We start from the raw sequence: 26,589 nt of genomic DNA, 5'->3' as shown, positions 1-26,589 counted from the left end.
TCCAGAAATCCCTCCTGCTGCTCCAGAAACCTCTACTGTTGCAACCTGGTTCGTGCGCGCCCAGTTATTGCAGTCTAGCACATATGTGCACATGTATCCGTGCGAGATCTCCTTAGGCGGTTCATACAAGAACTGGTAATCACTAGGATCGCCACCGATCTTGTAGACGACGTATGCCGGTGAACTCGGCACTTCTGGTGCTGCTAGCGCGAACGGCAGGGGTGGTCGGGTCTGGAACGGTTTCTCTCCTTGGTGAGTCCCTAGGGCAGGTCCTGACGGAGAGTACTGATGCTTCATGATTTCCTGGACCACGCGCAGCGCGACACGCTCTAAAGCGTTCACCAGGCTCTCAGAATGGCGGTGTAGCGAATGCGCTACCATGTGATTAACCTCCTGACGTAGAGACCTGGTGTGTTCTTCTGAAGGAGTAGACAGATCCACCCCATCGAGAGCGCCTTCAGCTGAGAACCCTTTCCACCTGATGCCGTGTGAGCGAGTCCTCTGGAAAGAGCCGATGAGGTCGGTTTCGAAGAGAGCTTTGATCTCGTCGTACTTCTTCTTGTACTCCTCAGACAGGTCTTCGTACGTGACTGGATCTTCCGCCATCTCTGATGCGGTTGTTGATGCAGTTGTTGTAGAAGAAGGTCCCACCGGGCGTGCCAGAATGTGTTGACCACCAAAACCCACCGACGAGTAGCGACGGGCAACATGAAGAGCCGGGAGGCTCCCAGGACTGCTGTGGGCCCTGGTCCCTCGGGCGACGGCCCGCAAAGCTCCGGCACGCACGTCCGAGGCTGGTGCAAGGGCGTGCCACCTGACCTATACCTGGTCAGGAAGGTGATGGATTGCTTCGACTAGTTTCCTGCATGGCATACACGTAAACATTAAATACGAGCCTTGATCGGCTCTCAGGTTGTCCTATGAATCATCTCAAGGAGCCGATCCACCCATGATTCGTATGAGATCTACGATAACATGGTGGTCCTGCTTGATCAATATTAAGTTAAAACAATGTACGACGATCTAGGGTTTTCACCACATAACCGGAACGTCCTACACGTGATTGAGCCTGGCAGACACGAAAGGTGATAATAAACCAGCTCTAGACAAGGCCTAAAAACCAACGTGGAGTTGATTCCCGGAACATCTTCTCTAGGACTAGCAAACTATACCCTACGTGCTACTGGATCCTTCAACCCGTTTATAAGGCCTAACTATGTAGATATTAAACTAATTCTTGAAGAACAAGGAGCAATCGTAACGGACCGAATCTACTAAACAATGACTAAGCAGGGTGCCACCCTTGCACCTAAGATCGGTACAAGGGTGGCTAGATATCCAGGAGTAGCATGACTAGTCAAATACATCGAGAAAGTACCGATGCTAACCCTAACATATCCATGATAACGGTGTTGCTCGCCATCAAAAAGGCTTCAGTACGAGCAACACATGAACAACAGATAAACAAGATTCTGCCTAGATCGCAAGATGCGATCTAGGCAGCATAGCGCTTACCCGGAAGAAACCCTCGAAACAAGGGGTGGCGATGCGCCTAGATTGGTTTGTTGTGAACGTGATCGTCCTCTTTCTCAATAACCCTAGATACATATTTATAGTCCGTAGACTTTCTAACGTGGGAATAATCCCAACCATGTACGAGCTAAACTCTATCTTTTAATCCTAACCGACACGTATCCTACTATATTTACAGATACACGGGCAATTTAGCCTAAACTCCTCATACAAGGCCAATTCATGAATAATTTCCTCGTACATTTGCTAAGCCCATCTCAATCACGGCCCACTTCTGATTTGGTTAAAATCTGGTGATAACAGTATCCTTTTGCTAGCTGCAATGAACACCATCAAACAGGTTACCTCATTATGCCTTTCTTTGTTTATGCGAATCTCTTTGTATTTGAATTGGTTACTCTCCAGTTAGGCAAATCATGATACTAAAACTTACCGGATGCATGGTACATACTACATAGCCTTGCACATATATATTGACTTCCTGAATTTCTCTTTGCTGCAGTTGGGTGTTTCATCTGGCTTTGCTTTGAGTGTCAAGTGTTAATGACCTTGCTGATACTTTATCCAATGAGGAGGTTGCTGGAATCTACAATTCAAAAGTGACTGAATTATACATAGATAAGCACATATAAAAATATATCTCAAATATTTTAAAAGGCTAACATCAACATTTCACAAGGCAACAATATAGTATAAATTATTTATTAAAAATTATTATCATTAGCGATATTATCTTCTGATTTAGACCGTCCGCGGCGACCTGGACCTAGCCCTGGAGTGCGAGGACAATGGCGCCAAGCTCGCCGACGCCGTCATCGCTGCCGAGTGCGACAACACCGCCGAGCTCGCCAAGTACCCAGTCGACCACAACGACCCCGCCATCCTCGAGAAGCCGACTGAGCTCGACTCGTCTGCGGCGACCTTCAAGCCAACAACGGACAGTCGCCAAGTAGATCTCGTAGAGAACGACTCGAGGAGGCAGGTTACCATTGGGACGGGCCTGTCCACCCAATAGGAAAGCACACTCATCAAGTTCCTCCGTGAGAATCGAGATGTCTTTGCATGGAACTTCTGATATGCTAGGTGTCCCGAGAGAACTTGCTGAGCACAAACTCCACGTTGATCCCACCGCGTGTCCTGTCAGGCAAACGATGCGACCCATAGGTAAAGAACGCCGGCGCACAATCGCCGAAGAAGTGAACCGGCTACTCGCCGCCGGCTTCATTATGGAAATCAAGCACCCTAAGTGGCTGGCGAACCCAGTCCTGGTGCTGAAAAAGAACAAGACATGGTGAATGTGTATAGACTACACAAGCCTCAATCGCGCCTGCCCCAAGGACCCATTCGTCCTCCCGCGAATCGACCAAATCATCGATGCAGTCGCAGGCTTGGAGTCGCTATGCTTCCTCGACGCATACTCCGGGTACAACCAAATCAAAATGGCAGTCGAAGACCAGGAGAAAACGGCGTTCATCACGCCACTCGGCGCCTACTGCTACACATCCATGACCTTCGGCCTCAGAAACGCCGGAGCCACCTACCAGCAATGCATGAACAACTGCCTCGAGAGCCAGATCGGTCGCAACGTCCACGTCTACATCGACGACGTGGTAGTCAAGTCAACTCGGCAAGACGACCTAGTCGTCGACCTCGCCGAGACCTTCGCCAACCTACGGTGCTACCAGATCAAACTCAACCCCTTGAAGTGCACCTTCGGGTCCCCTCCAGACAGCTACTCGGCTATGTCGTCTCCAAACGCGGCATCGAGCCCAACCCGGACAAAACATCGGCGGTATGCGAACCAAAAGACCAACTTTCCTGCTTGATGCACAGAAACTTGCCGGGCGAGTCGCAGCGCTCAGTCGCTTCATCTCCCAACTCGGCGACAAGGCCATGCCACTCTACCGCCTCCTGAAAAAATCAGACTCATTCGAGTGGACGGAAGAAGCACATGAAGCCCTAGAAGACCTCTAGAACGCCTTGAGGAACGCTCCCATCCTCATCGTTCTGCTTCCACAAGAAACAACGCTGCTCTATGTATCCGCGTCTAATCGCGCCATAAGCGCAGTCATGGTGGTTGAGCAAAAGGAAGAAGGGAAGGATCAGTTTACACAACGCCCAATCTACTACATCAGCGAGGCCCTAACAAAGTCGAAGCAGCTGTACCCGCACTACCAAAAACTAGTGTACGCCATACTCAGGGCCCAGCGGCGACTCGCCCCTTACTTCCACGAGCACCCCATCAAGGTCGTTGCCTCCACGCCACTCGCCGACATCATTCTCAACCGTGATGCAACTGGCCGAATCGCCAAGTGGGCAGTCGAACTCGGCGTCCATAACATCACCTACGAGCCGCGCCGCGCAGTCAAATCTCAGGTGCTGGCTGACTTCTTCGTCGATTGGGAGGAAGCTCAGCAGCCAACCTCCCCGGTGGACCTCAAATACTGTACCTTGCACTTCGATGGCTCCAAGAACCTTGAAGGGGCGGGAGCAGGGATCGTCCTCATCTCACCAAAGGGCGACTCCGTGCGGTACGTCCTGCAGCTACAATTCGAGCCCTTCACCAACAACATGGACGAATACGAGGCACTCCTCCACAGCATGCACATCGCAAAGGAGATGGGCGCGACACGATTATGTTGCTTCGGGGACTTCGATCTCGTCGCCAGCCAAACCTCTGGCACCTGTGACACCACCGACGCCAACATGATCGCCTACAAGCGAGCAGTGGACCAGGCTGGCGCCAATTTCGCCGGTCACGTCGTCGAATGGGTCGACAGACGCAAGAATGAAGAAGTAGACGCACTAGCCAGACTTGGGTCTAAGCGACTGCCCCCTCCGCCAGGCGTTTTCCTCGATATCCTCACCCACTTGTCGATGCGAGTCCCATGAGAGATCGATATTGCTGAGCCACCCGCACCCGACTCGGTGCTAGTCGCAGTCGTCTTCGACGTTGGGGATTGGCCGGAACCGTACTTGAGTTACCTCGAGCGACATGTCCTACCAATGGACGAGGCAGAAGCACGCATGCTCGTGCGCCGTTGTAAATCCTTCACCATCATCAACAACAAGCTCTACAAGCGCATCATCTCCGGAGTATTCCAGCGGTGCATCACCGCTGAAGAAGGTCGCAGAATCTTGCGTGACATCCACGTAGGGGACTGCGGACATCACACGGGCGCACGCTCGATAGTGGCTAAAGCCTTTCGACACGACTTCTACTGGCCAACAGCGCATGCAGACGCAGTCGAACTCATCCGCGCATGCGTCGGATACCAGAAATATGCGAGTGAGTCGCACATGCCGGGCTCGGCACTGAAGACCATTCCCCTCACCTGGCCATTCGCCGTTTGGGGCATGGATATGGTGGGGAAGTTCAAAACTGCCCCCGGCGGGTACACCCACCTCCTCGTCGTCATCGACAAGTTTACCAAGTGGGTAGAAGCAAAACCCATCAAAAAGTGTGACGAAAAAACTGCCACCAAGTTCCTGCGGGAATTGATCTATCGCTACGGATACCCGCACAACATCATCACCGACAATGGCATGAATTTCGCCAAGGGAGAGATGGCCGACTTCAGCGAAGAAAATGGAATCCGGCTCGACCTCGCCTCGGTTGCACACCCCGAGTCGAATGGCCAAGCAGAAAGAGCGAACTAGAGCATCCTTCACGGGATCAAGCCACGACTGGAGGTACCTCTAGAACGCACGGCCAGGTGCTGGGCGGAAGAGCTTCCCTCCGTACTTTGGGGCATTCGCACAACCCCGACCAGGTCGACCAGCTACACGCCCTTCTTCGTAGTGTATGGTGGCAAAGCTGTCATGCCCACCGACATCGACCACGACTCGCCACGAGTCGTAAGTTACGCCGAAGAAGAGAACAAGCGCGCCCGCCAAGACGGCGTCGATCTCCTCGATGAAGAATAGGATCTCGCGCTCTCTAGAACAGCTATATACCAGTAGGGCCTCCGACGCTATCACAGTCGCTCCTTCCAAGAGGGCGACCTTGTCCTTCGGCTAATCCAGGACAAGAAAGGCATGCACAAGCTATTTCCCCCATGGGAAGGGCCATTCGCCGTCAGCCGCGTACTCGGCAACGACGCCTATTACCTTACTGACGTCCGCAAAGAAGACAACGGCGATCCACATACCAGAGAGGTCGAGCGCCCCTGGAATGTCAATCTTCTCCGCCGGTTTTACACCTGATCACCATGTAAGCAATATCGAAATATCAATAAAAGATATCAACTGCTCCATTCGCATTCGCCGACCGACTCGCAACCGTGCAACGCACGAACATATGTCCCAAGTCGCCGTTACGAGCCAGTCGCCAAGCTGCGCCGCTCAGGAACCGGGAGACTTTCGCTTGCTGCTGCTGGCAGTGCAATCCACGAACAGCTAAGTAGCTCGGCTAACAAGGGCGCAGTGTACAAGCCAGTCGCAATACCAGGTCTGGCCCACCCTTCGCTCCTTATTCTGTCAAGATAAAATGGCGACTGGATCCTACAGTAGGGTCGCTCGCTTGACCAGCCCCCCGGGCCCTAGCAACCGTACAATGCTACACCAAACAACATATAATCTCCCTCCTCTACCTTAGGTAGGTGACTTGAAATGCTAAGTACTTCAACCAGGGACTCCGCAAAACGGACCCGCGGCTCGCCAAGGAAAAAATACCAAAAACAAGAACCCCCTTTGGAGTCGCCATGCGACTGGCCCAATGGGCCACGCCGAGCGGCCCGCTATAATACACAGCGTCAACAAACACCACACTCCCCCATCCATGAGGCTGCTATCCGTACTATACAACTACGTACTGCGACTAGGGACGCCCAACTCGATCAGGAAAACAGTCATGCGATATCATTCATCGGGGTCGTCCAGTGACTGGCCCTTCAGGCCATGGCGAGTAGGCTCACCAAGAAATAAAAACACAAAGGCACACCATATAACCAAACTCACGTTCTCCAGATAATATTAAATTACCTCATACAGTAACTTGTCATTAACCAAAATACCCGCGAGCCGCATCCTCAGACTCGGGAACAAAATGTTTTTACAGGTTTAAGGGGGGGCATCGACCCCACACGACGATAGCTATTCTACTTGGAGGCACCAGCGTCAGCATCGACCACCGGCTGGACGCCACCTTCTCCATGAACGAACTTCGGCGTGTACCTGACGACTGGGTACATCGACAAGGTATTACTATCGGCAGCGTGGAACAGGCGCTTGATACGTCTCCAACGTATCTATAATTTCTTATGTTTCATGCTAGTTTTATGACAATACTCACATGTTTTATATACACTTTATATCATTTTTATGCATTTTCCGGCACTAACCTATTAACAAGATGCCGAAGCGCCAGTTCGTGTTTTCTGCTGTTTTTGTTTCAGAAATCATACACAGGAAATATTCTCGAAATTGGACGAAACAAAAACCCACGGTCTTATTTTCCACGGAGTCTTCCAGAATTTTTAGATTCTTCTACAGAGAGAACAGCTCAAATTCGTGAGAGCTAAAAATCTGTTTCTGCGCAGAAATCCAATTCTAGTATCAACCTTCTATCAAAGACTTTACTTGGCACAATAATGCAATAAACATGATAAGGAGAGGTTGCTACAGTAGTAACAACTTCCAAGACACAACAAAACAATAGCAAAATAAAAACATGGGTTATCTCCCAAGAAGTGCTTTCTTTATAGCCATTAAGATGGGCTCAGTAATTTTAATGATGCTCTCGCAAGAAATAAGAGTCGAAGCAAAAGAGAGCATCAAAAGCAAATAAGAAACGCTTTTAAGTCTAACCCACTTCCTATGAAAAGGAATCTTGTAAATAAACAAGTCATGTAAGCATAATGCAATAAGCATAGGAAAACAAGACAAGCGCAACTTCAAGATTTTCAGCAAAAAGAGAGGTGTTTTAGTAACATGAAAATCCCTACAACCATATTGTCCTCTCTCATAAAGATTTTCAGTAGCATCATGAACAAACTCAGCAATATAACTATCACATGAAACATCTTTATCATGAGCTACATGCATAAAATTATTACTCTCCACATAAGCATAGTCATTACTATTAATTGTTGTGGGAGCAAATTCAATAAAATAGCTATCATTATTATTCTCATCACCATAATCATCATATATAGGAGGCATATTGTAATCATAATTAATTTTCTCCTCAATAGTAGGTGGACTGAAAATATGATAGTCATCATTGTAATCATCATATATAGGAGGTAAAGTATCATCAAAGTAAATTTTCTCCTCCATGCTTGGGGGACTAAAAATATCATGCTCATCAAAACCAGCTTCCCCAAGCTTAGAATTTCCATAGCATTAGCAATAATGGTGTTCAAAGCATTCATACTAATAACATTTCCATTAGCACGCATATAAAGTTCCATAGGTTTTTTAATTTTCTCTTCAAACACCTCATGTCCTAACTCAAGATAAATACTGTAAAGATCTCTAATATTTTTGTTGTTTTCCATTAAGCCTAACTAGTGAAATAAAAACAAGAAACAAAAAGATATAATTGCAGAATCTAAAGGAAATAGCTTCGAACACTCACACACCGGCAACAGTGCTAGGAAATAGCTTAGTAGTCGGAGGATGCGAATACCTTTTACCTTACCTCCCCGACAACGGCGCCAGAAAATAGCTTGATGTCTACGCACACTTCTATTCCTGTAGACAGTGTTGGGCCTCCAAGATGAGAGGTTTGTAGAACAGCAGCAAGTTTCCCTTAAGTGAATCACCCAAGGTTTATAGAACTCAGGGAGGTAGAGGTCAAAGATATCCATCTCAAGCAACCCTGCAATTAAGATACAACAAGTCTCTTGTGTCCCCAACACACCTAATACATTTGTCAGATGTATAGGTGCACTAGTTCGGCGAAGAGATAGTGAAATACAAGTAATATGGATGATTATAAGTAGTAATTGCAATCTGAAATAAAAATGGCAGCAAGCGAACATGTAGCGGAACGGTGTTTCAATGCTTAGTAACAAGGCCTAGGGATCATACTTTCACTAGTGGACACTCTCAACAATGATCACATAATTGAACAATTAGATAACTTCTCTTCACTTGTGCTACTCTGAATTACTTTCCTATTGGAATCACTAATCATCACATAGTGGCTACAAAAGCTCCACTCAAAGTTCATCAAGTACTTGACAAACACCACTCATAGGGATATCCTCATCAAATCATAATCCAAGATAATACCGTTGCAATTTAGACCGAGTAGTAACATAGCATACAAACTGTCAACAATACCTATGAAAGGGGGAATAGATCACATCAATATTATCATAGTAATAGTTAACTTCATAATCCACAATAGATTACAATCATAGCCTACGCCAAGTACTACATGATGCACACATTGTCCTCTTTACATCATGGAGGAGGAATAGACTACTTTAATAACACCACTAGAATAGCACATAGATAAAGAGTAGCATCTACTTATTCAACATGATACAAAGCTCATGATCACATAAAGATCACACCATGGGAGAGAGATGAACCACATAGCTACCGGTAGAGCCCTCAGCCTCGGGGGAGAACTACTCCCTCCTCATCATGGGAGACAGCAACGGCAATGAAGATGGCGATGGAGTCGATGGAGATGGATTCCGGGGGCACTTCCCCGTCCTGGCGGAGTGCCGGAACAGAGACTTCTGTCCCCCGAACTTGGCTTCGCGATGGCGGCGGCTACGTAACTTATCGTGGAGGAAGACCGATATCTTTAGGGTTTTCGCATCTGGGGCAATATATATGCGAAGGGGAAGAGTAGGAGATGGCCAGCAGGGGGCCACCCCATAGGGCGGCGCGACCCACCCTCCTGGCGCGCCCAGGTGTGGGGAGGGAGCCCTCGGGCGCCCCCTGACTCTGCCCCTTCGCCTATATATTGCCCCAGATGAGAAAACCCTAAAGATATCGGTCTTCCTCCACGAAAAGTTACGTAGCCGCCGCCATCGCGAAGCCAGGTTCGGGGGACAGAAGTCTCTGTTTCGGCACGCCGTCGGGACGGGGAAGTGCCCCCGGAATCCATCTCCATCGACTCCGTCGCCATCTTCATCGCCGTTGCTGTCTCCCATGATGAGGAGGGAGTAGTTCTCCCCCGAGGCTGAGGGCTCTACCGGTAGCTATGTGGTTCATCTCTCTCTCCCATGGTGTAATCTTTATGTGATCATGAGCTTTGTATCATGTTGAATAAGTAGATGCTACTCTTTATCTATGTGCTATTCTAGTGGTGTTATTAAAGTAGGCTATTCCTCCTCCATGATGTAAAGAGGACAGTGTGTGCATCATGTAGTACTTGGCGTAGGCTATGATTGTAATCTCTTGTGGATTATGAAGTTAACTATTACTATGATAATATTGGTGTGATCTATTCCCCCTTTCATAGGTATTGTTGACAGTGTGTATGCTATGTTAGTACTCGGTCTAAATTGCAACGGTATTATCTTGGATTATGATTTGATGAGGATATCCCTATGAGTGGTGTTTGTCAAGTACTTGATGAACTTTGAGTGGAGCTTTTGTAGCCACTACGTGATGATTAGTGATTCCAATAGGAGAGTAATTCAGAGTAGCACAAGTGAAGAGAAGTTATCTAATTGTTCAATTATGTGATCATTGTTGAGAGTGTCCACTAGTGAAAGTATGATCCCTAGGCCTTGTTTCTAAGCATTGAAACACCGTTCTGCTACATGTTCGCTTGCTGCCATTTTTATTTCAGATTGCAATTACTACTTATAATCATCCATATTACTTGTATTTCATTATCTCTTCGCCGAACTAGTGCACTGTAAGCCCCAGGAGTAGGAAAAACCCAGAGCGCGCCGGTAAGAGGGGTTTATGTGCATGAGGTCACTACAAGGGACCGTGAGGTCGCCTCGCATTCCAAGCATATGGGTAGGCCAAGCAACAGCTCGACACGCCCATGCACACAACACCCACCTCAAAGGCTCACGGTAGGCTTTACAGGCCTGAGTGCTTCACCTTCCTGTGCACTTCACACATACACACATACAATGTGAAACGAGGGTAGAATACAGCTTGAATATCACAACATAGCTATGTATGACACAAAAGATGGAAATAAGGTTCATATATATAGCAACGCTCTAATGAGCAAGATCCAAATGACACTCAGAGGACACATGTCCCAACATTACATCATACATAAGATAGCCAAATAGTCTGGGTACAGACAAGAACCAAATTGGACTAAGAGTCCTGAAGATAATCAAGCGGTGTTTCCATAACCAACAAGCCACAGGCTGCTGCCTTAGGAACGATCCTGCTACGCAACGAAGTCGTCGTCCGTGAACTCGACAAAGTAGCCACCTGCGTACTGCTCATCATCTGTCGTACCTGTTTGTCGAAAAGCGTGTTCCGGAAAAGAGGAAGAAAAACGAGGGTAAGTACCATTGGCACGTACTTGCGAGACAAGACCAGCTATGCTTGCTGGTGGGCGGTGTAAACTTCGCCCGGCTATATGGTGGAGTTTAGCGGCAGCAAAGCACTAACCTATAGAGACACGCTACAACATCCGTCTATCAGAGAAGATGAGATTGCGCATAATCTAACAGTTCTATACTCTGCAAACAACAACCCAGCCAATGCGATCCCCCTTAGCCAAGAGGTACTAACAAGGCACTCACACAGTTGACAATTTTATATCCATTCCATTATAATAGGGCTAACTTACTACGCAAGTAATTAGCAAGTTATTAGCGACAACATTAGGTGTAAGTTGTTCTATGATCGAGTTAAACAGCTCCAAGTCGTCCATAACCGCGGACACGGCTTTCCGAAAAGATTTAACCCTGCAGGGGTGCACCAATGTTACCATACACGCATGCTCGAACCCGTATAGCAAGTGCGGAGTCTCACAACAAGACCGTTCCCAAATCAACAAGAATGCCTAGGGGGGCCACCCGACTAAGCTACCCGAAACGAAGTTCGGCCGTACTCCGATGCGGACTCAGGGTTTGCGTTAACGGCTAGGCATGCGAACCACACGCTTCGCTAAACGTTCCGCGGGGTACAGTACAGAAGTAAACACCCGAAGGCAACAGTAATAAACACCCGAAGGCAACAGTAAGTAAAGCATGGCATACATGGCATAGGCAAATAAAACCAAGGTTGTGGCCCCCTTTTCAACAGACTTGAGAAAAGGTAATGGGTGATGGGGGGTCCCGATAAAACCTCCCACGAGTGGTTAGCGTGCTCAGTCTTAGAAACAGATAACAAGAACTCGGGTCCTAGGGGACATTAGCAAGTCAAAGTTCCGATGCTTTCGCAAAGGGGCTCACAGATGCCTCTGCATATTATAACCCTTAGCAATTTTAGTTGTAGCAAAAGTTATCCACTTCATTTTCGAAAAGGTAGTACATGTGTCAACATCCCAACAAGATATCCCGAACATTTCGAGATATCAACAAAAACCCTAAACTCGCCTACGACTCGCAAAGCTGGTAAACAACAAACAAAAGGTAGGGCGAGGAGGTGTATCTCGGACATATAGGTAACATGTGGATATGACACGTGACACAACAGAATCGCAACATAAGGATAGCAATAGATCAAAAGAGCATGTAAAAGTAAAATAGGTGAAGGGGTGGGCTCGCCTGTCAGATCAGAGGTAGAAGCACCGACACGATCCTCCAGGGGGAACTCGTACTCCTGCTCGTACTGCTCTGCGTCGGCGTCTACTCGAGAAGATCCAAAAGGCACATACAAGGGAAGTATAGCACAAATCAATACAAGTGCAATGCGTAATATGATGCATGATGACATGGCAAGATGATTTGTGCAAGGCAAAATTAAGTGGGGTGCTCGTAATTCACATGAAATGATAAGCACCCTCACATATAGTTTTTGTTCATGTTGCATATTTAATTTGGACAATTCAGAGATGATGCCAATGATGCATGAAAATGCAAGATTTGAATTCCTCTCACTTTTCTGATGAAAATGGATATATCATTTGTTGAATTTGGAAATGTAGAATTGAAGTTATGAATTATGCAACAATAATCAAGTTTAGTCCAGATTTGAAATTGACACAATTTTAGTTGTTCAAAAGTTGAAACAAATTACATGGTTGGAAAGAGCATGTTTTTCTGATCGAAATGGACATATGGTTTGTCCAAAATGGATTTGTAAAAGTGCAGTTTTAAATACTTTGAAAAGTATCCAGATTTCAAAATTTTCAGAAACAAACAACAAAAAAAACAAAAAAAAAGGGATTTGGTTTAACGCGCCCAGGAGGATTCGAACTCGGGCCGATTCGGTGTGAGACGGGGAGCAGTACCACTGCGCTGCTGCTTCGTTTCTTGCCAGTAACCAAGCTTCTGACAAGGTATGCTGCGCGCCGTGGTTAACTGAAGAACTGACACCTGAGACTGAAGAAAAGACACTTGCAGTGACTTCGTGCACGAGTTTTAAAGTCGCGAGAACTCGAGATCTGAGCGGGCTTAGAGGAAGATCTCGGCACATTGAGTAAGAGAAAGGTACCAGGAGTACATTGGTGGTGGGATTGGCTCAAAAGATGCACTGTGGCGACGGCGGTGATCATCGGGAGTCGTGACAATGTCACAGCGAAACTGAAACGAGAAACGATGCTGTTTCTGGAACAAAGTTTGATTGAAGGTGGCGTCGGATCTGTTGCTCGAAAGAGGTTGGTTGCAAAACAATAAACGTAGCCCTCACATCTAGCTATCCAGCGGTGTGTAGAACTCGTGCCGGCGTGGCCCGTGCCGGCGAGGAGATCCGTCGGAAGTGACCGCCGTGAAACAGACATAAAAGGATCCCCTTTTCTTCGTTTTCGCTTCGATCTTGCTCTCTTCTCGATTCTGCCTCGATCTAGGGACGTGGATGCATGCAGGAGAAGGAAGAAGGTGGGGTGCTGCTCACCCTGGGCTCGTAGAAGATGAGGAGCGATGGAGGAGGTTGCCGGAGAAGAAGAAGAAGATGTGGCCGGTGTTGGAAATAATCACTCCGACGCTGGCAAGGCGTCGTGTGCGTCGTTGTTCCGTAGAGTAGGATTAGGATACGTTGTCCTGGTCGGTTTAGCCATAGAGTCATTGTTCGATTCGGTTAGAAGCTGAGCTACTATATAATCCTAATCCCTGTAATAGCTAGTTTGTAAATCGTGAGTTGAAGCAATAGAAACTACAGGTGCGACACGCACCTGTTGCAATCCAATCGATTCTCCGTACGTACGAATATAGCTAGCTAACAATTCAGATCGATCGCTAGTTTGTTGCTTTGTACGTGTGCAGGTCAGCAGGGGGATTTGCTGGTACGTACGTCGTCTCGCCGGAAGTCTTCATCGTCGATCGTCGTCGGACCGTACTCGACGGCGTAGTGGGGCTGGGCCAACAATTGGTATCAGAGCCTCGTGGAGGATCTCCTAGTAACGGGAGGTCATGACGAAGGAAGTGGGCGAGTCTTCCGGCGCCGCGGCGCCGGTGTCGACGCAGTATCCGCAGTACATCCGCGACAACTACACGGTGTGGGCGACCACGATGATGTGGGCGCTCGAGTCCAATGAAGTCTGGGAGGCTGTTGATCCGGGCGGCGACGAGTTCATGAAGGGCGCGCCGATGTACCGCAAGGACCGACAGGCACTCACGGCCATCTGCTCAGTGATGCCGATGGACGTGAAGCAGCACCTGATCTCGAAGAAATCTGCAAAGGAGGCGTGGGAGACGATCAAGACGCTAAATCTTGGTCACGAGCGCGTCCGCGAGGCGGCCCTACAAACCTTGCAGAAGCAGTACGAGAACCTGGAGATGGGAGTAGATGAGAAGCTGGACGCCTTCGCTTCGAGGGTCGCTACATTGGTCAATGGGATTCGCGCGCTGGACGAGAAGCTCGAGGAGATCTCGATTGTAAGGCGTTTCCTACGCGCGGTGCCGCCGCGTTACTTGCCCGTTGTTTCGGCGATCGAGCAGTGCGTCGATCTCAAGACTCTCACGATGGACGATTTGGTCGGACGGTTCAAGGCGCATGATGAGAGGATGAAGATCACCTACGGCGGCGAAGCAAAAGTGGAGGAGCACGTGATGCTTACGCGCGCCCAGTGGCAGGCAATGGCCGCAAGAGAGAAGAAGAGCAATGGAGCATCAAGCAGCGGTGGTTATCAAGAAGCCTCCCGCCCGGCGAAGAAGTCGGATGAGAAGCCGAAGAAGCCTAAGAAGAAGTTCGATAAAAAGAATCTTCGCTGCCATAAGTGCAACCAGCTCGGTCACTTCAAATCGGAGTGTCGCAACTCTCCGGAGAAGAAGGCTCTCTTGGCAAAGGAAGGAGATGATGGACCAATGATGTTGATGCTCGAGGTATGCGAGCTGATGGACAACGTTGGATCAACTCCGCATGTGCCGGCTAGGGAGATCGTCACGCTCGAGGAAGACAAGGTTTTCCTTCATGACAAGGCGAGGATGAGGACAGCAAGGCATGTCTGGTACCTCGACACAGGCGCAAGCAACCACATGACCGGCGACAGGGCTCAGTTTTCTGAGCTAGACCTCTCGGTGGGAGGAACGGTTCGATTCGGCGATGGATCGACCGTTAGGATAGCAGGGCGAGGTACTGTCCTGTTTGAGTTGAAGAACGGCGGTCACAAGGTACTCACGGATGTGTACTATATCCCCAAGTTGAAGAGCAACATCATCAGTCTTGGTCAGCTCGCGGAGCGTGGATGCAAGATCGTGAGTTGAAGCAATAGAAACTACACGTGCGACACGCACCTGTTGCAATCCAATCGATTCTCCGTACGTACGAATATAGCTAGCTAACAATTCAGATCGATCGCTAGTTTGTTGCTTTGTACGTGTGCAGGTCAGCAGGGGGATTTGCTGGTACGTACGTCGTCTCGCCGGAAGTCTTCATCGTCGATCGTCGTCGGACCGTACTCGACGGCGTAGTGGGGCTGGGCCAACAGCCGGGGTGTAGACGGGCAGAACTCGACGGAGACGTGCAGACCTTGGCGCCCAAAACTCCGTGAGATGGACGAGGACGTAGAGGAAGCAGAGAGGAACCGATTCCCCAGCTCAGGTGGGTTCGTCGGCGGCCATGGCGACGGCGACGAGGAGGTAGACGGCGGCGACGGTTTTCTTGCAGGAGGGTTTTCGGGAGGACAGAGCGAGTGGCGGCGCTCGATGGGGGAGGAAGAAGGTGTCCTAGGGTTGGAGAGGGGCTGCTGCACCTTAAAAGAGAAGAGGGGAGGCCGGAGGATGGAGAGAAGGAGCGACGTGGAGCTCCAGGGAGCTCTCTTTGCCTGATATGGTGAGGAGAGACGACGTGTAAAGGTGAGCGAGGAAGAGAGGCACTGCCTCTTGGGTAAGGTTGTGCTGGGCCAAGGTAAGTGGGCTGCCGGCTGGGTTTAGATTAGATAGGTTTTTTTTCTTTCTCTCTTCCTTTTCTGATTTTTATTTTCAAACCAAACCAAATTAATTTGAGAATAATTAGAGAAGAAAGAGGAAAACAAAATGAAGTATTTGAAATAGAGAAGATTTACAAGATGAAAAGCAAGATTATATCACATGTGATGACATTGAAAAGAAGTAGAATTAAAAGAGGGGGATTGTACATAGATCTTAAAAGGAAGAAAAGCTCCATTAATTCATGTGCAAAACTTTACAAAAACAAACCAACCATTTGAGGAGGAGTATCTCCAACTTGAATAGGTTGGGTTAGCAAGTAAGAGAGGTAGAAGAGAGATCAAGGGTGTCCACCAAATTTTAGAAAATTTGGCATGACCTTGGTGTAAAAGGTTAAAGATGGAGAGAGATGGAGTGTGCTTTTCTTGGAACATCACAAGAGTAAGGGGATGAACCAAGAAGAAGAAGGAGGGAGAACAACAAGCAAGGCAACATAAGATCAAAGCCAAAACCAAATGCAATTTATAAAAACCAAGGTGGTTATATGCATGAATGCAACATGATGGTATGACAACAATGCAAGAAAGGTAAAAATGATCTATGGTGTTACTCTTGGGATGTTACAAACGCCCCCCCCCACCCCTTGAAGGAATCGTGCCCCGAGATTCTCAGGAAGAAGAGAAAAAGGTCGGGTACTCGGAACGGAGTTGATCTTCCCGCTCCCAAGTTGCTTCTTTATCGGAATGGTGTGACCACTGCACCTTGAGGAACTTGACAGAGTTGTTGCGAGTACGGCGTTCAGCTTCATCAAGAATCCGAACGGGATGCTCTTTGTATGAGAGGTCTTCTTGGAGGTCAATGGACTCGTGATCAACTGCACGGCCCGGATCTTTGAAGCACTTCTTGAGCTGTGACACGTGGAAGACATCGTGCACTTTGGAGAGCTTCTCAGGGAGTTCAAGGAGGTAAGCGACTTCACCACGCTTTGCTAGAACTTTGAAAGGACCAATGTATCTTGGCGCTAGCTTGCCTTTGATACCGAAGCGATGAGTTCCCCTCATAGGAGTAACACGAAGGTAGGCTTGATCACCAGGATGATATAACATATCACGGTGCTTGCTATCATAATAGCTTTTCTGCCGAGATTGTGCTATCTTCAGATTATCACGAATGATTCGCACCTTTTTTTCAGCCTCGTTGATGACATCGGGGCCAAAGATTTGCCTTTCACCAGTTTCAGACCAGTTCAGAGGTGTTCTGCATTTGCGACCATAGAGTGCTTCGAAGGGTGCCATGCCCAAACTGGCTTGATAGCTGTTGTTGTAAGAGAACTCGGCGAATGGAAGGCATTCTTCCCATTTCATGCCGAAGGAGATAACACAGGCACGGAGCATGTCCTCGAGAATCTGATTGACTCTTTCGACTTGCCCACTCGTTTGCGGATGGTAAGCTGTGCTGAAGAGCAGATTAGTTCCCATAGCTTTCTGAAAGCTTGTCCAAAACTTGGAAGTGAAGACGCTTCCGCGATCAGAGCTTATTTCCAAGGGAACACCATGAAGAGAAACAATCTTTGCAGTGTAGAGCTCAGCCAACTGACTTGCAGATATTGTTTCTTTGACAGGAAGGAAGTGAGCAACCTTAGAAAGACGGTCGATCACCACGAAGATAGCATCATTGCCTTTTCGAGACTTTGGAAAACCAGTCACAAAGTCCATCTCAATCTTATCCCATTTCCACTCAGGAATCTTCAGGGGTTGGAGGACACCGGCAGGTCTCTGATGTTCTGCTTTGACACGGCGACAGGCATCACATTCTGAGACATAGCGAGCAACATCCCTTTTCATCCTAGTCCACCAATAGGTAGACTTGATATCGAGATACATCTTTGTGCTGCCAGGATGGATAGAAAGAGGAGTGTCTTGAGCTTCTTTGAGAATGAGGTTTCTCAGATCTGGATCATTCGGAACAACAAAACGACCTTGGAAGAAGAGAGTTCCTTGATCATCGAGAGAGAAGGACTTGTACTTGGGCTTGTGCATATTCTCTTTGATATTCTTGCTGCAAATATCTCGCAACTGTCCTTTTCGGATCTTATCTTCAAGAGTTTGCATGATCACCAAGTTTGCAAGGTAGCCTTGGGGAACAAGCTCAAGATTCAATTTCCTGAATTCTTCATAAAGAGCAGGTTGACTTTCTTGAATCATGAGGTTGTTGCAATAGGACTTGCGACTAAGGGCGTCAGCCATGACATTAGCTTTGCCTGGAGTGTAGCTGATAGAGAGATCAAAGTCCTTGATGGTTTCCATCCATCTCGTTTGAGGGAGGTTCAAGTTGGGTTGTGTGAAGATGTATTTGAGACTCTTGTGGTCGGTGAAGATCTCACATTTGTTGCCCAACAAGTATTGGCGCCATGTTATTAAAGCATGTAACACGGCTGCAAGCTCAAGATCATGTGTGGGATAGTTGAGTTCATGCTTTTTCAACTGACGAGAAGCATACGCCACAACTTGACGTTCTTGCATGAGGACAGCACCTAGTCCGTGAAGAGATGCATCACAGAATATCTGGAAAGGTTTAGAAGTATCTGGATGAACAAGGACAGGTGTGGAAGTGAGCTTCTGCTTGAGGAGATCAAAGCTTTCCTAGCATTGAGGAGACCAAAGGAACTTCTTGTCTTTCTTCAGGAGATCGGTAAGAGGCTTGGCGATCTTGGAGAAATTCTCAACAAAGCGGTGGCAGTAACTTGCCAAACCGAGGAAACTTCTCACTTGCTTGACATTCTTCGGAGGAAGCCATTCAACGATCGCCTTGACGGTTTCAGGATTGACAGCAATGCCTTTTCCCGAAATGACATGGCCCAGATAGATGACTTGAGGAAGCCAAAATTCACATTTGGAGAACTTGGCATAGACGATGTTCACGAAGCTTCATGAGGATGAGGCGAAGATGCTCTTCATGCTCCTCATTGGACTTGGAGTAGACAAGGATATCATCAAGATAGACTACCACAAACTTGTCGAGGTACTCCATGAAAATGTAGTTCATCAATCGAGAGAAAGTGGCAGGAGCATTAGTGAGGCCAAAGGACATGACTGTGTATTCGTAGAGACCATAACGAGTTTTGAAGGCTGTCTTGGGTACATCCTCCTTGCGGATTTTGATTTGGTGATAACCACTTCTCAAATCCATCTTAGAGAACACAGTTGCACCCACAAGCCGATCAAAGAGCTCATTGATGCGAGGAAGAGGATATGTATTCTTGATCGTTTTCTCATTGAGAGGGCGGTAGTCAACCACCAATCGATCAGTTTTATCCTTTTTCTTCACGAAGATGGTGGGACATCCCCATGGAGAAGTGCTTGGCTGAATGAAACCAAGTTTTTGCAACTCGTCAAGCTGCTTCTTGAGTTCAGCCAACTCATTGGGACCCATTTTGTATGGCCGCTTTGAGATAGGAGCTGTTCCAGGCTCTATTTCGATGACGAACTCAACAGCCCTGTCAGGTGGCATAGCTGGAAGTTCTTCAGGAAAGACATCAGGAAAGTCGCAAACCACCGGTATAGACTCAAGCTCCGGAAGAGAACTAGGATTCAAAGCAAAGAGCTGAACGGAAGGTGTTTGAGAAGGTGTATAGATCAAGGTTCCTGATGAAGTAGGAAGAGAAACTGAATGCGTGGCGCAATCAATGACAACTTTGTTGGCCTTCAACCAATCCATGCCAAGGATGACATTATTGCCAGAGTTCCGAAGAAGTATCAAGGAGGCGAGAAAGATATGGTTTCCAATTTGAATTTGGTTACCATGGCTTACGATAGTGGATAACATCTGCACTCCGGGGGATTGAACCATGAGAGATTTAGGCATGAGCTCCATAGCAAAGTTATTGCTTTGAGCAAAACTATCAGACACAAAAGATAGAGAAGCTCCTGTATCGAACAGTACTTTTGCAGGAATAGAGTTAACAAGCAAAGTACCAAGCACGACGTCGGTAGCTTGTTCAGCTTGCTCAACGTTGAGGTTGTTGACGCGAGCAGCCCTCGGACCTTGCCTGGTGTTGTTGTTGAAGGCACGGCCCTGAGCTGGTGCACGAACCATCGCATTTGTTGCAGTAGAGCGAGGTGGTGGTGGAGGAAGCTTCTGAGGGCAGAAGGTAGAGATGTGCCCAACCTGACCACACTTGTAGCATGTGGGGTCGGCACGTGGACCCATCGGCCTTGGTCCACCAAAAGCAGGCCTTGGTGGAGCTTGGTAGGTCCTCTGCTGAAGCTGTGTGGTGGGAGGGCGGGGAGCATACCCAGCGTGTGCTGTGCGGGGAGCATACCCAGCTTGTGTAGCTTGTCCTGGTGGTGCGGGATAAGGAACCCACAACCTTCGCTTCTGAGGCGGCGCTGAAGAAGGAGCACCAACCTCTCGAGTATGCTTGCGTGACTCATCGAACGCAAGCCTACCTGACTCTTCCTTGATAGCAGTGTTGACCAGCTTGTCAAAGGTGTCCATCGAGACATGAGTGAGCGCGTACTTGAGTGCCGGCTTGAGGCCATTACGGAACCTCTTCTGCTTCTTGGCATCAGTAGACACTTCTTCGCCACCATAGCGAGCTAGCTTGGAGAACTCGATGCTGTATGTCATCACATCTTTGTTGCCCTAGACAAGACTGAGGAATTTCTCCTTCATCCTGTCCATTAGCCCTTCAGGAATGTGGTGACTTCTGAAAGCTTCCCTGAATTCTTCCCAAGTGACATCAGGAGCATTGACGGGACGCATCTCGAGAAAGTTCTCCCACCATGCTGCGGACCCTCCTTTCAGTAGGTGAGTCGCAAACCGCACTTTGTCTTCTGGAGCGACTCCCGCTGTGTTGAGCATGCGGTTGACATCGCGCACCCAATCATCTGCATCCAGCAGTTCAGGAGTAGAGTCGAACGATCGCGGGTTCAACTGCAAGAAGTCCCGGATCATCACTCGACCATTGTCATGACGAGCTTGATCGAAGTTGTGCTGGGTTTGCTGCATCTGGCTCAACAGTTGAGTCATTTGCAACAGGGCTGGTCCCAGCGGAGGAGGTGGCGGAGGTCTAACCATCCTGTTGAGGGAAAACATAAGACGGTTGAGACAACATATAAGAACAAAGCTTAGAACAAGGATTTAAGATCACATAACACATCACTCCATAGAATTCATCAAGGTACACCATACAAGGTTCAAGTACACAAGAGATCCATACGACCGCAAACAAGGATAGAAAAACTAAAACATCCACTTGACACGCAGGACAGTGGAGTATACGGTAGTTCCATAAGAATAACAATAAGGAAGCAGGCTCCGGAACAAAGAAGTGGTCGAGATAGCATCGGATCAAAGGAGAATAACATGTTCGTATGAAAATACCAACATGTCAAAGGAATAGATTATATGTGGAGATTGACAAAGGATGATAATGAAGCAACCATAGTACAGAAATTTTTTCAAAACACTTTTCCCTATGGCACTATGGTTTCCCTCAAACACGTCCAAGCCTAGATGAAACAAGATAAGAATAGAGTAAAACCGTTCCACATCCTTACCAGAGGGAGGGTGGGTGGGGTAAGAAATAAAAACAGAATTCCTACTCTCGCGCACAATTTTTCCTATGTAGCTACTAAAATATTAGTTTTTAGACTCAACTTCGTTCGCTGCAAGGGGCTCCTAAAGGCAGTCCTGCTCTGATACCAAGTCTGTAAGCCCCAGGAGTAGGAAAAGCCCAGAGCGCGCAGGTAAGAGGGGTTTATGTGCACGAGGTCACTACAAGGGACCGTGAGGTCACCTCGCATTCCCAAGCATATGGGTAGGCCAAGCAACAGCTCGACACGCCCATGCACACAACACCCACCTCAAAGGCTCACGGTAGGCTTTCCAGGCCTGAGTGCTTCACCTTCCTGTGCACTTCACACATACACACACTGTGCACAGGATACGAGGGTAGAACACCCACCTCAAAGGCTCACGGTAGGCTTTCCAGGCCTGAGTGCTTCACCTTCCTGTGCACTTCACACATACACACACTGTGCATGGGATACAAGTTACGTAGCCGCCGCCATCGCGAAGCCAGGTTCGGGGGACAGAAGTCTCTGTTTCGGCACGCCGCCGGGATGGGGAAGTGCCCCCGGAATCCATCTCCATCGACTCCATCGCCATCTTCATCGCCGTTGCTGTCTCCCATGATGAGGAGGGAGTAGTTCTCCCCCGAGGCTGAGGGCTCTACCGGTAGCTATGTGGTTCATCTCTCTCTCCCATGGTGTAATCTTTATGTGATCATGAGCTTTGTATCATGTTGAATAAGTAGATGATACTCTTTATCTATGTGCTATTCTAGTGGTGTTATTAAAGTAGGCTATTCCTCCTCCATGATGTAAAGAGGACAGTGTGTGCATCATGTAGTACTTGGCGTAGGCTATGATTGTAATCTCTTGTGGATTATGAAGTTAACTATTACTATGATAATATTGGTGTGATCTATTCCCCCTTTCATAGGTATTGTTGACAGTGTGTATGCTATGTTAGTACTCGGTCTAAATTGCAACGGTATTATCTTGGATTATGATTTGATGAGGATATCCCTATGAGTGGTGTTTGTCAAGTACTTGATGAACTTTGAGTGGAGCTTTTGTAGCCACTACGTGATGATTAGTGATTCCAATAGGAGAGTAATTCAGAGTAGCACAAGTGAAGAGAAGTTATCTAATTGTTCAATTATGTGATCATTGTTGAGAGTGTCCACTAGTGAAAGTATGATCCCTAGGCCTTGTTTCTAAGCATTGAAACACCGTTCTGCTACATGTTCGCTTGCTGCCATTTTTATTTCAGATTGCAATTACTACTTATAATCATCCATATTACTTGTATTTCATTATCTCTTCGCCGAACTAGTGCACTGTAAGCCCCAGGAGTAGGAAAAACCCAGAGCGCGCCGGTAAGAGGGGTTTATGTGCATGAGGTCACTACAAGGGACCGTGAGGTCGCCTCGCATTCCAAGCATATGGGTAGGCCAAGCAACAGCTCGACACGCCCATGCACACAACACCCACCTCAAAGGCTCACGGTAGGCTTTACAGGCCTGAGTGCTTCACCTTCCTGTGCACTTCACACATACACACACTGTGCACAGGAAACGAGGGTAGAATACAGCTTGAATATCACAACATAGCTATGTATGACACAAAAGATGGAAATAAGGTTCATATATATAGCAACGCTCTAATGAGCAAGATCCAAATGACACTCAGAGGACACATGTCCCAACATTACATCATACATAAGATAGCCAAATAGTTTGGGTACAGACAAGAACCAAATTGGACTAAGAGTCCTGAAGATAATCAAGCGGTGTTTCCATAACCAACAAGCCACAGGCTGCTGCCTTAGGAACGATCCTGCTACGCAACGAAGTCGTCGTCAGTGAACTCGACAAAGTAGCCACCTGCGTACTGCTCATCATCTGTCGTACCTGTTTGTCGAAAAGCGTGTTCCGGAAAAGAGGAAGAAAAACGAGGGTAAGTACCATTGGCACGTACTTGCGAGACAAGACCAGCTATGCTTGCTGGTGGGCGGTGTAAACTTCGCCCGGCTATATGGTGGAGTTTAGCGGCAGCAAAGCACTAACCTATAGAGACACGCTACAACATCCGTCTATCAGAGAAGATGAGAGAGCGCATAATCTAACAGTTCTATACTCTGCAAACAACAACCCAGCCAATGCGATCCCCCTTAGCCAAGAGGTACTAACAAGGCACTCACACAGTTGACAATTTTATATCCATTCCATTATAATAGGGCTAACTTACTACGCAAGTAATTAGCAAGTTATTAGCGACAACATTAGGTGTAAGTTGTTCTATGATCGAGTTAAACAGCTCCAAGTCGTCCATAACCGCGGACACGGCTTTCCGAAAAGATTTAACCCTGCAGGGGTGCACCAATGTTACCATACACGCATGCTCGAACCCGCATAGCAAGTGCGGAGTCTCACAACAAGACCGTTCCCAAATCAACAAGAATGCCTAGGGGGGCCACCCGACTAAGCTACCCGAAACGAAGTTCGGCCGTACTCCGATGCGGACTCAGGGTTTGCGTTAACGGCTAGGCGTGCGAACCACACGCTTCGCTAAACGTTCCGCGGGGTACAGTACAGAAGTAAACACCCGAAGGCAACAGTAATAAACACCCGAAGGCAACAGTAAGTAAAGCATGGCATACATGGCATAGGCAAATAAAACCAAGGTTGTGGCCCCCTTTTCAACTGACTTGAGAAAAGGTAATGGGTGATGGGGGGTCCCGATAAAACCTCCCACGAGTGGTTAGCGCGCTCAGTCTTAGAAACAGATAACAAGAACTCGGGTCCTAGGGGACATTAGCAAGTCAAAGTTCCGATGCTTCCGCAAAGGGGCTCACAGATGCCTCTGCATATTATAACCCTTAGCAATTTTAGTTGTAGCAAAAGTTATCCACTTCATTTTCGAAAAGGTAGTACATGTGTCAACATCCCAACAAGATATCCCGAACATTTCGAGATATCAACAAAAACCCTAAACTCGCCTACGACTTGCAAAGCTGGCAAACAACAAACAAAAGGTAGGGCGAGGAGGTGTATCTCGGACATATAGGTAACATGTGGATATGACACGTGACACAACAGAATCGCAACATAAGGATAGCAATAGATCAAAAGAGCATGTAAAAGTAAAATAGGTGAAGGGGTGGGCTCGCCTGTCAGATCAGAGGTAGAAGCACCGACACGATCCTCCAGGGGGAACTCGTACTCCTGCTCGTACTGCTCTGCGTCGGCGTCTACTCGAGAAGATCCAAAAGGCACATACAAGGGAAGTATAGCACAAGTCAATACAAGTGCAATGCGTAATATGATGCATGATGACATGGCAAGATGATTTGTGCAAGGCAAAATTAAGTGGGGTGCTCGTAATTCACATGAAATGATAAGCACCCTCACATATAGTTTTTGTTCATGTTGCATATTTAATTTGGACAATTCAGAGATGATGCCAATGATGCATGAAAATGCAAGATTTGAATTCCTCTCACTTTTCTGATGAAAATGGATATATCATTTGTTGAATTTGGAAATGTAGAATTGAAGTTATGAATTATGCAACAATAATCAAGTTTAGTCCAGATTTGAAATTGACACAATTTTAGTTGTTCAAAAGTTGAAACAAATTACATGGTTGGAAAGAGCATGTTTTTCTGATCGAAATGGACATATGGTTTGTCCAAAATGGATTTGTAAAAGTGCAGTTTTAAATACTTTGAAAAGTATCCAGATTTCAAAATTTTCAGAAACAAACAACAAAAAAAACAAAAAATAAAGGGATTTGGTTTAACGCGCCCAGGAGGATTCGAACTCGGGCCGATTCGGTGTGAGACGGGGAGCAGTACCACTGCGCTGCTGCTTCGTTTCTTGCCAGTAACCAAGCTTCTGACAAGGTATGCTGCGCGCCGTGGTTAACTGAAGAACTGACACCTGAGACTGAAGAAAAGACACTTGCAGTGACTTCGTGCACGAGTTTTAAAGTCGCGAGAACTCGAGATCTGAGCGGGCTTAGAGGAAGATCTCGGCACATTGAGTAAGAGAAAGGTACCAGGAGTACATTTGTGGTGGGATTGGCTCAAAAGATGCACTGTGGCGACGGCGGTGATCATCGAGAGTCGTGACAATGTCACAGCGAAACTGAAACGAGAAACGATGCTGTTTCTGGAACAAAGTTTGATTGAAGGTGGCGTCGGATCTGTTGCTCGAAAGAGGTTGGTTGCAAAACAATAAACGTAGCCCTCACATCTAGCTATCCAGCGGTGTGTAGAACTCGTGCCGGCGTGGCCCGTGCCGGCGAGGAGATCCGTCGGAAGTGACCGCCGTGAAACAGACATAAAAGGATCTCCTTTTCTTCGTTTTCGCTTCGATCTCGCTCTCTTCTCGATTCTGCCTCGATCTAGGGACGTGGATGCATGCAGGAGAAGGAAGAAGGTGGGGTGCTGCTCACCCTGGGCTCGTAGAAGATGAGGAGCGACGGAGGAGGTTGCCGGAGACGAAGAAGAAGATGTGGCCGGGGTGTAGACGGGCAGAACTCGACGGAGACGTGCAGACCTTGGCGCCCAAAACTCCGTGAGATGGACGAGGACGTAGAGGAAGCAGAGAGGAACCGATTCCCCAGCTCAGGTGGGTTCGTCGGCGGCCATGGCGACGGCGACGAGGAGGTAGACGGCGGCGACGGTTTTCTTGCAGGAGGGTTTTCGGGAGGACAGAGCGAGTGGCGGCGCTCGATGGGGGAGGAAGAAGGTGTCCTAGGGTTGGAGAGGGGCAGCTGCACCTTAAAAGAGAAGAGGGGAGGCCGGAGGATGGAGAGAAGGAGCGACGTGGAGCTCCAGGGAGCTCTCTTTGCCTGATATGGTGAGGAGAGACGACGTGTAAAGGTGAGCCAGGAAGAGAGGCACTGCCTCTTGGGTAAGGTTGTGCTGGGCCAAGGTAAGTGGGCTGCCGGCTGGGTTTAGATTAGATAGGTTTTTTTTTTCTTTCTCTCTTCCTTTTCTGATTTTTATTTTCAAACCAAACCAAATTAATTTGAGAATAATTAGAGAAGAAAGAGGAAAACAA

The 26,589-nt window shown here is 47.8% G+C and overlaps 2 protein-coding genes across 4 annotated transcripts; one reads left to right on the top strand and one right to left on the bottom strand.

Moving 5' to 3' along the window:
- The first annotated feature begins 3,603 nt into the window (after nt 1-3,603).
- On the top strand, nt 3,604-4,425 carry LOC139832355 (uncharacterized). The gene has a single exon (XM_071822088.1). The coding sequence runs from the start codon at nt 3,604-3,606 to the stop codon at nt 4,423-4,425; it is 822 nt and encodes a 273-aa protein (XP_071678189.1).
- A 6,226-nt stretch (nt 4,426-10,651) lies between these two features.
- LOC139838404 (uncharacterized) lies at nt 10,652-26,257 on the bottom strand. 3 transcript variants are annotated; one of them, XR_011754814.1, is made up of 4 exons: nt 25,979-26,257; nt 24,690-24,770; nt 12,192-12,272; nt 10,652-10,932 (listed from the first exon to the last, which is right to left on the bottom strand). XR_011754814.1 is itself a non-coding variant. In XM_071827905.1 (3 exons), exons 1-3 carry the CDS (start codon nt 20,157-20,159, stop codon nt 10,862-10,864), a joined length of 387 nt encoding a protein of 128 aa, XP_071684006.1. In that variant the 5' UTR covers nt 20,160-20,174; the 3' UTR covers nt 10,652-10,861. The 3 variants fall into 3 exon arrangements, 1 of the variants encoding a protein (XP_071684006.1); XR_011754815.1 differs by lacking the exons at nt 24,690-24,770; nt 25,979-26,257 and adding an exon at nt 13,480-13,564; XM_071827905.1 differs by lacking the exons at nt 24,690-24,770; nt 25,979-26,257 and adding an exon at nt 19,925-20,174.
- Between the last annotated feature and the right edge of the window lie 332 nt (nt 26,258-26,589).

Source organism: Lolium perenne, chromosome 1 (genome assembly GCF_019359855.2).
Source record: "Lolium perenne isolate Kyuss_39 chromosome 1, Kyuss_2.0, whole genome shotgun sequence".
In the NCBI taxonomy this organism is placed as follows: domain Eukaryota; kingdom Viridiplantae; phylum Streptophyta; class Magnoliopsida; order Poales; family Poaceae; genus Lolium; species Lolium perenne.
The sequence above is the reverse complement of the archived record's forward strand: the minus strand, read 5'-3'. Positions and strand labels throughout refer to the sequence as shown.

Bases quoted from the DNA above. Each gene is read 5' to 3' on its own strand.
- LOC139838404 (XM_071827905.1), bottom strand. From the start codon at position 20,159: ATGGGTCCACGTGCCGACCCCACATGCTACAAGTGTGGTCAGGTTGGG. The intron at 12,273-19,924 runs GTACTTTGCTTG...CTTCTCGAGTAG, and splicing joins AGCTACCGACGTCGTGCTTG to ACGCCGACGCAGAGCAGTAC. The intron at 10,933-12,191 runs GCGAGCCCACCC...TTCGACAAACAG, and splicing joins TTCTACCTCTGATCTGACAG to GTACGACAGATGATGAGCAG.
- LOC139832355 (XM_071822088.1), top strand. From the start codon at position 3,604: ATGGTGGTTGAGCAAAAGGAAGAAGGGAAGGATCAGTTTACACAACGC.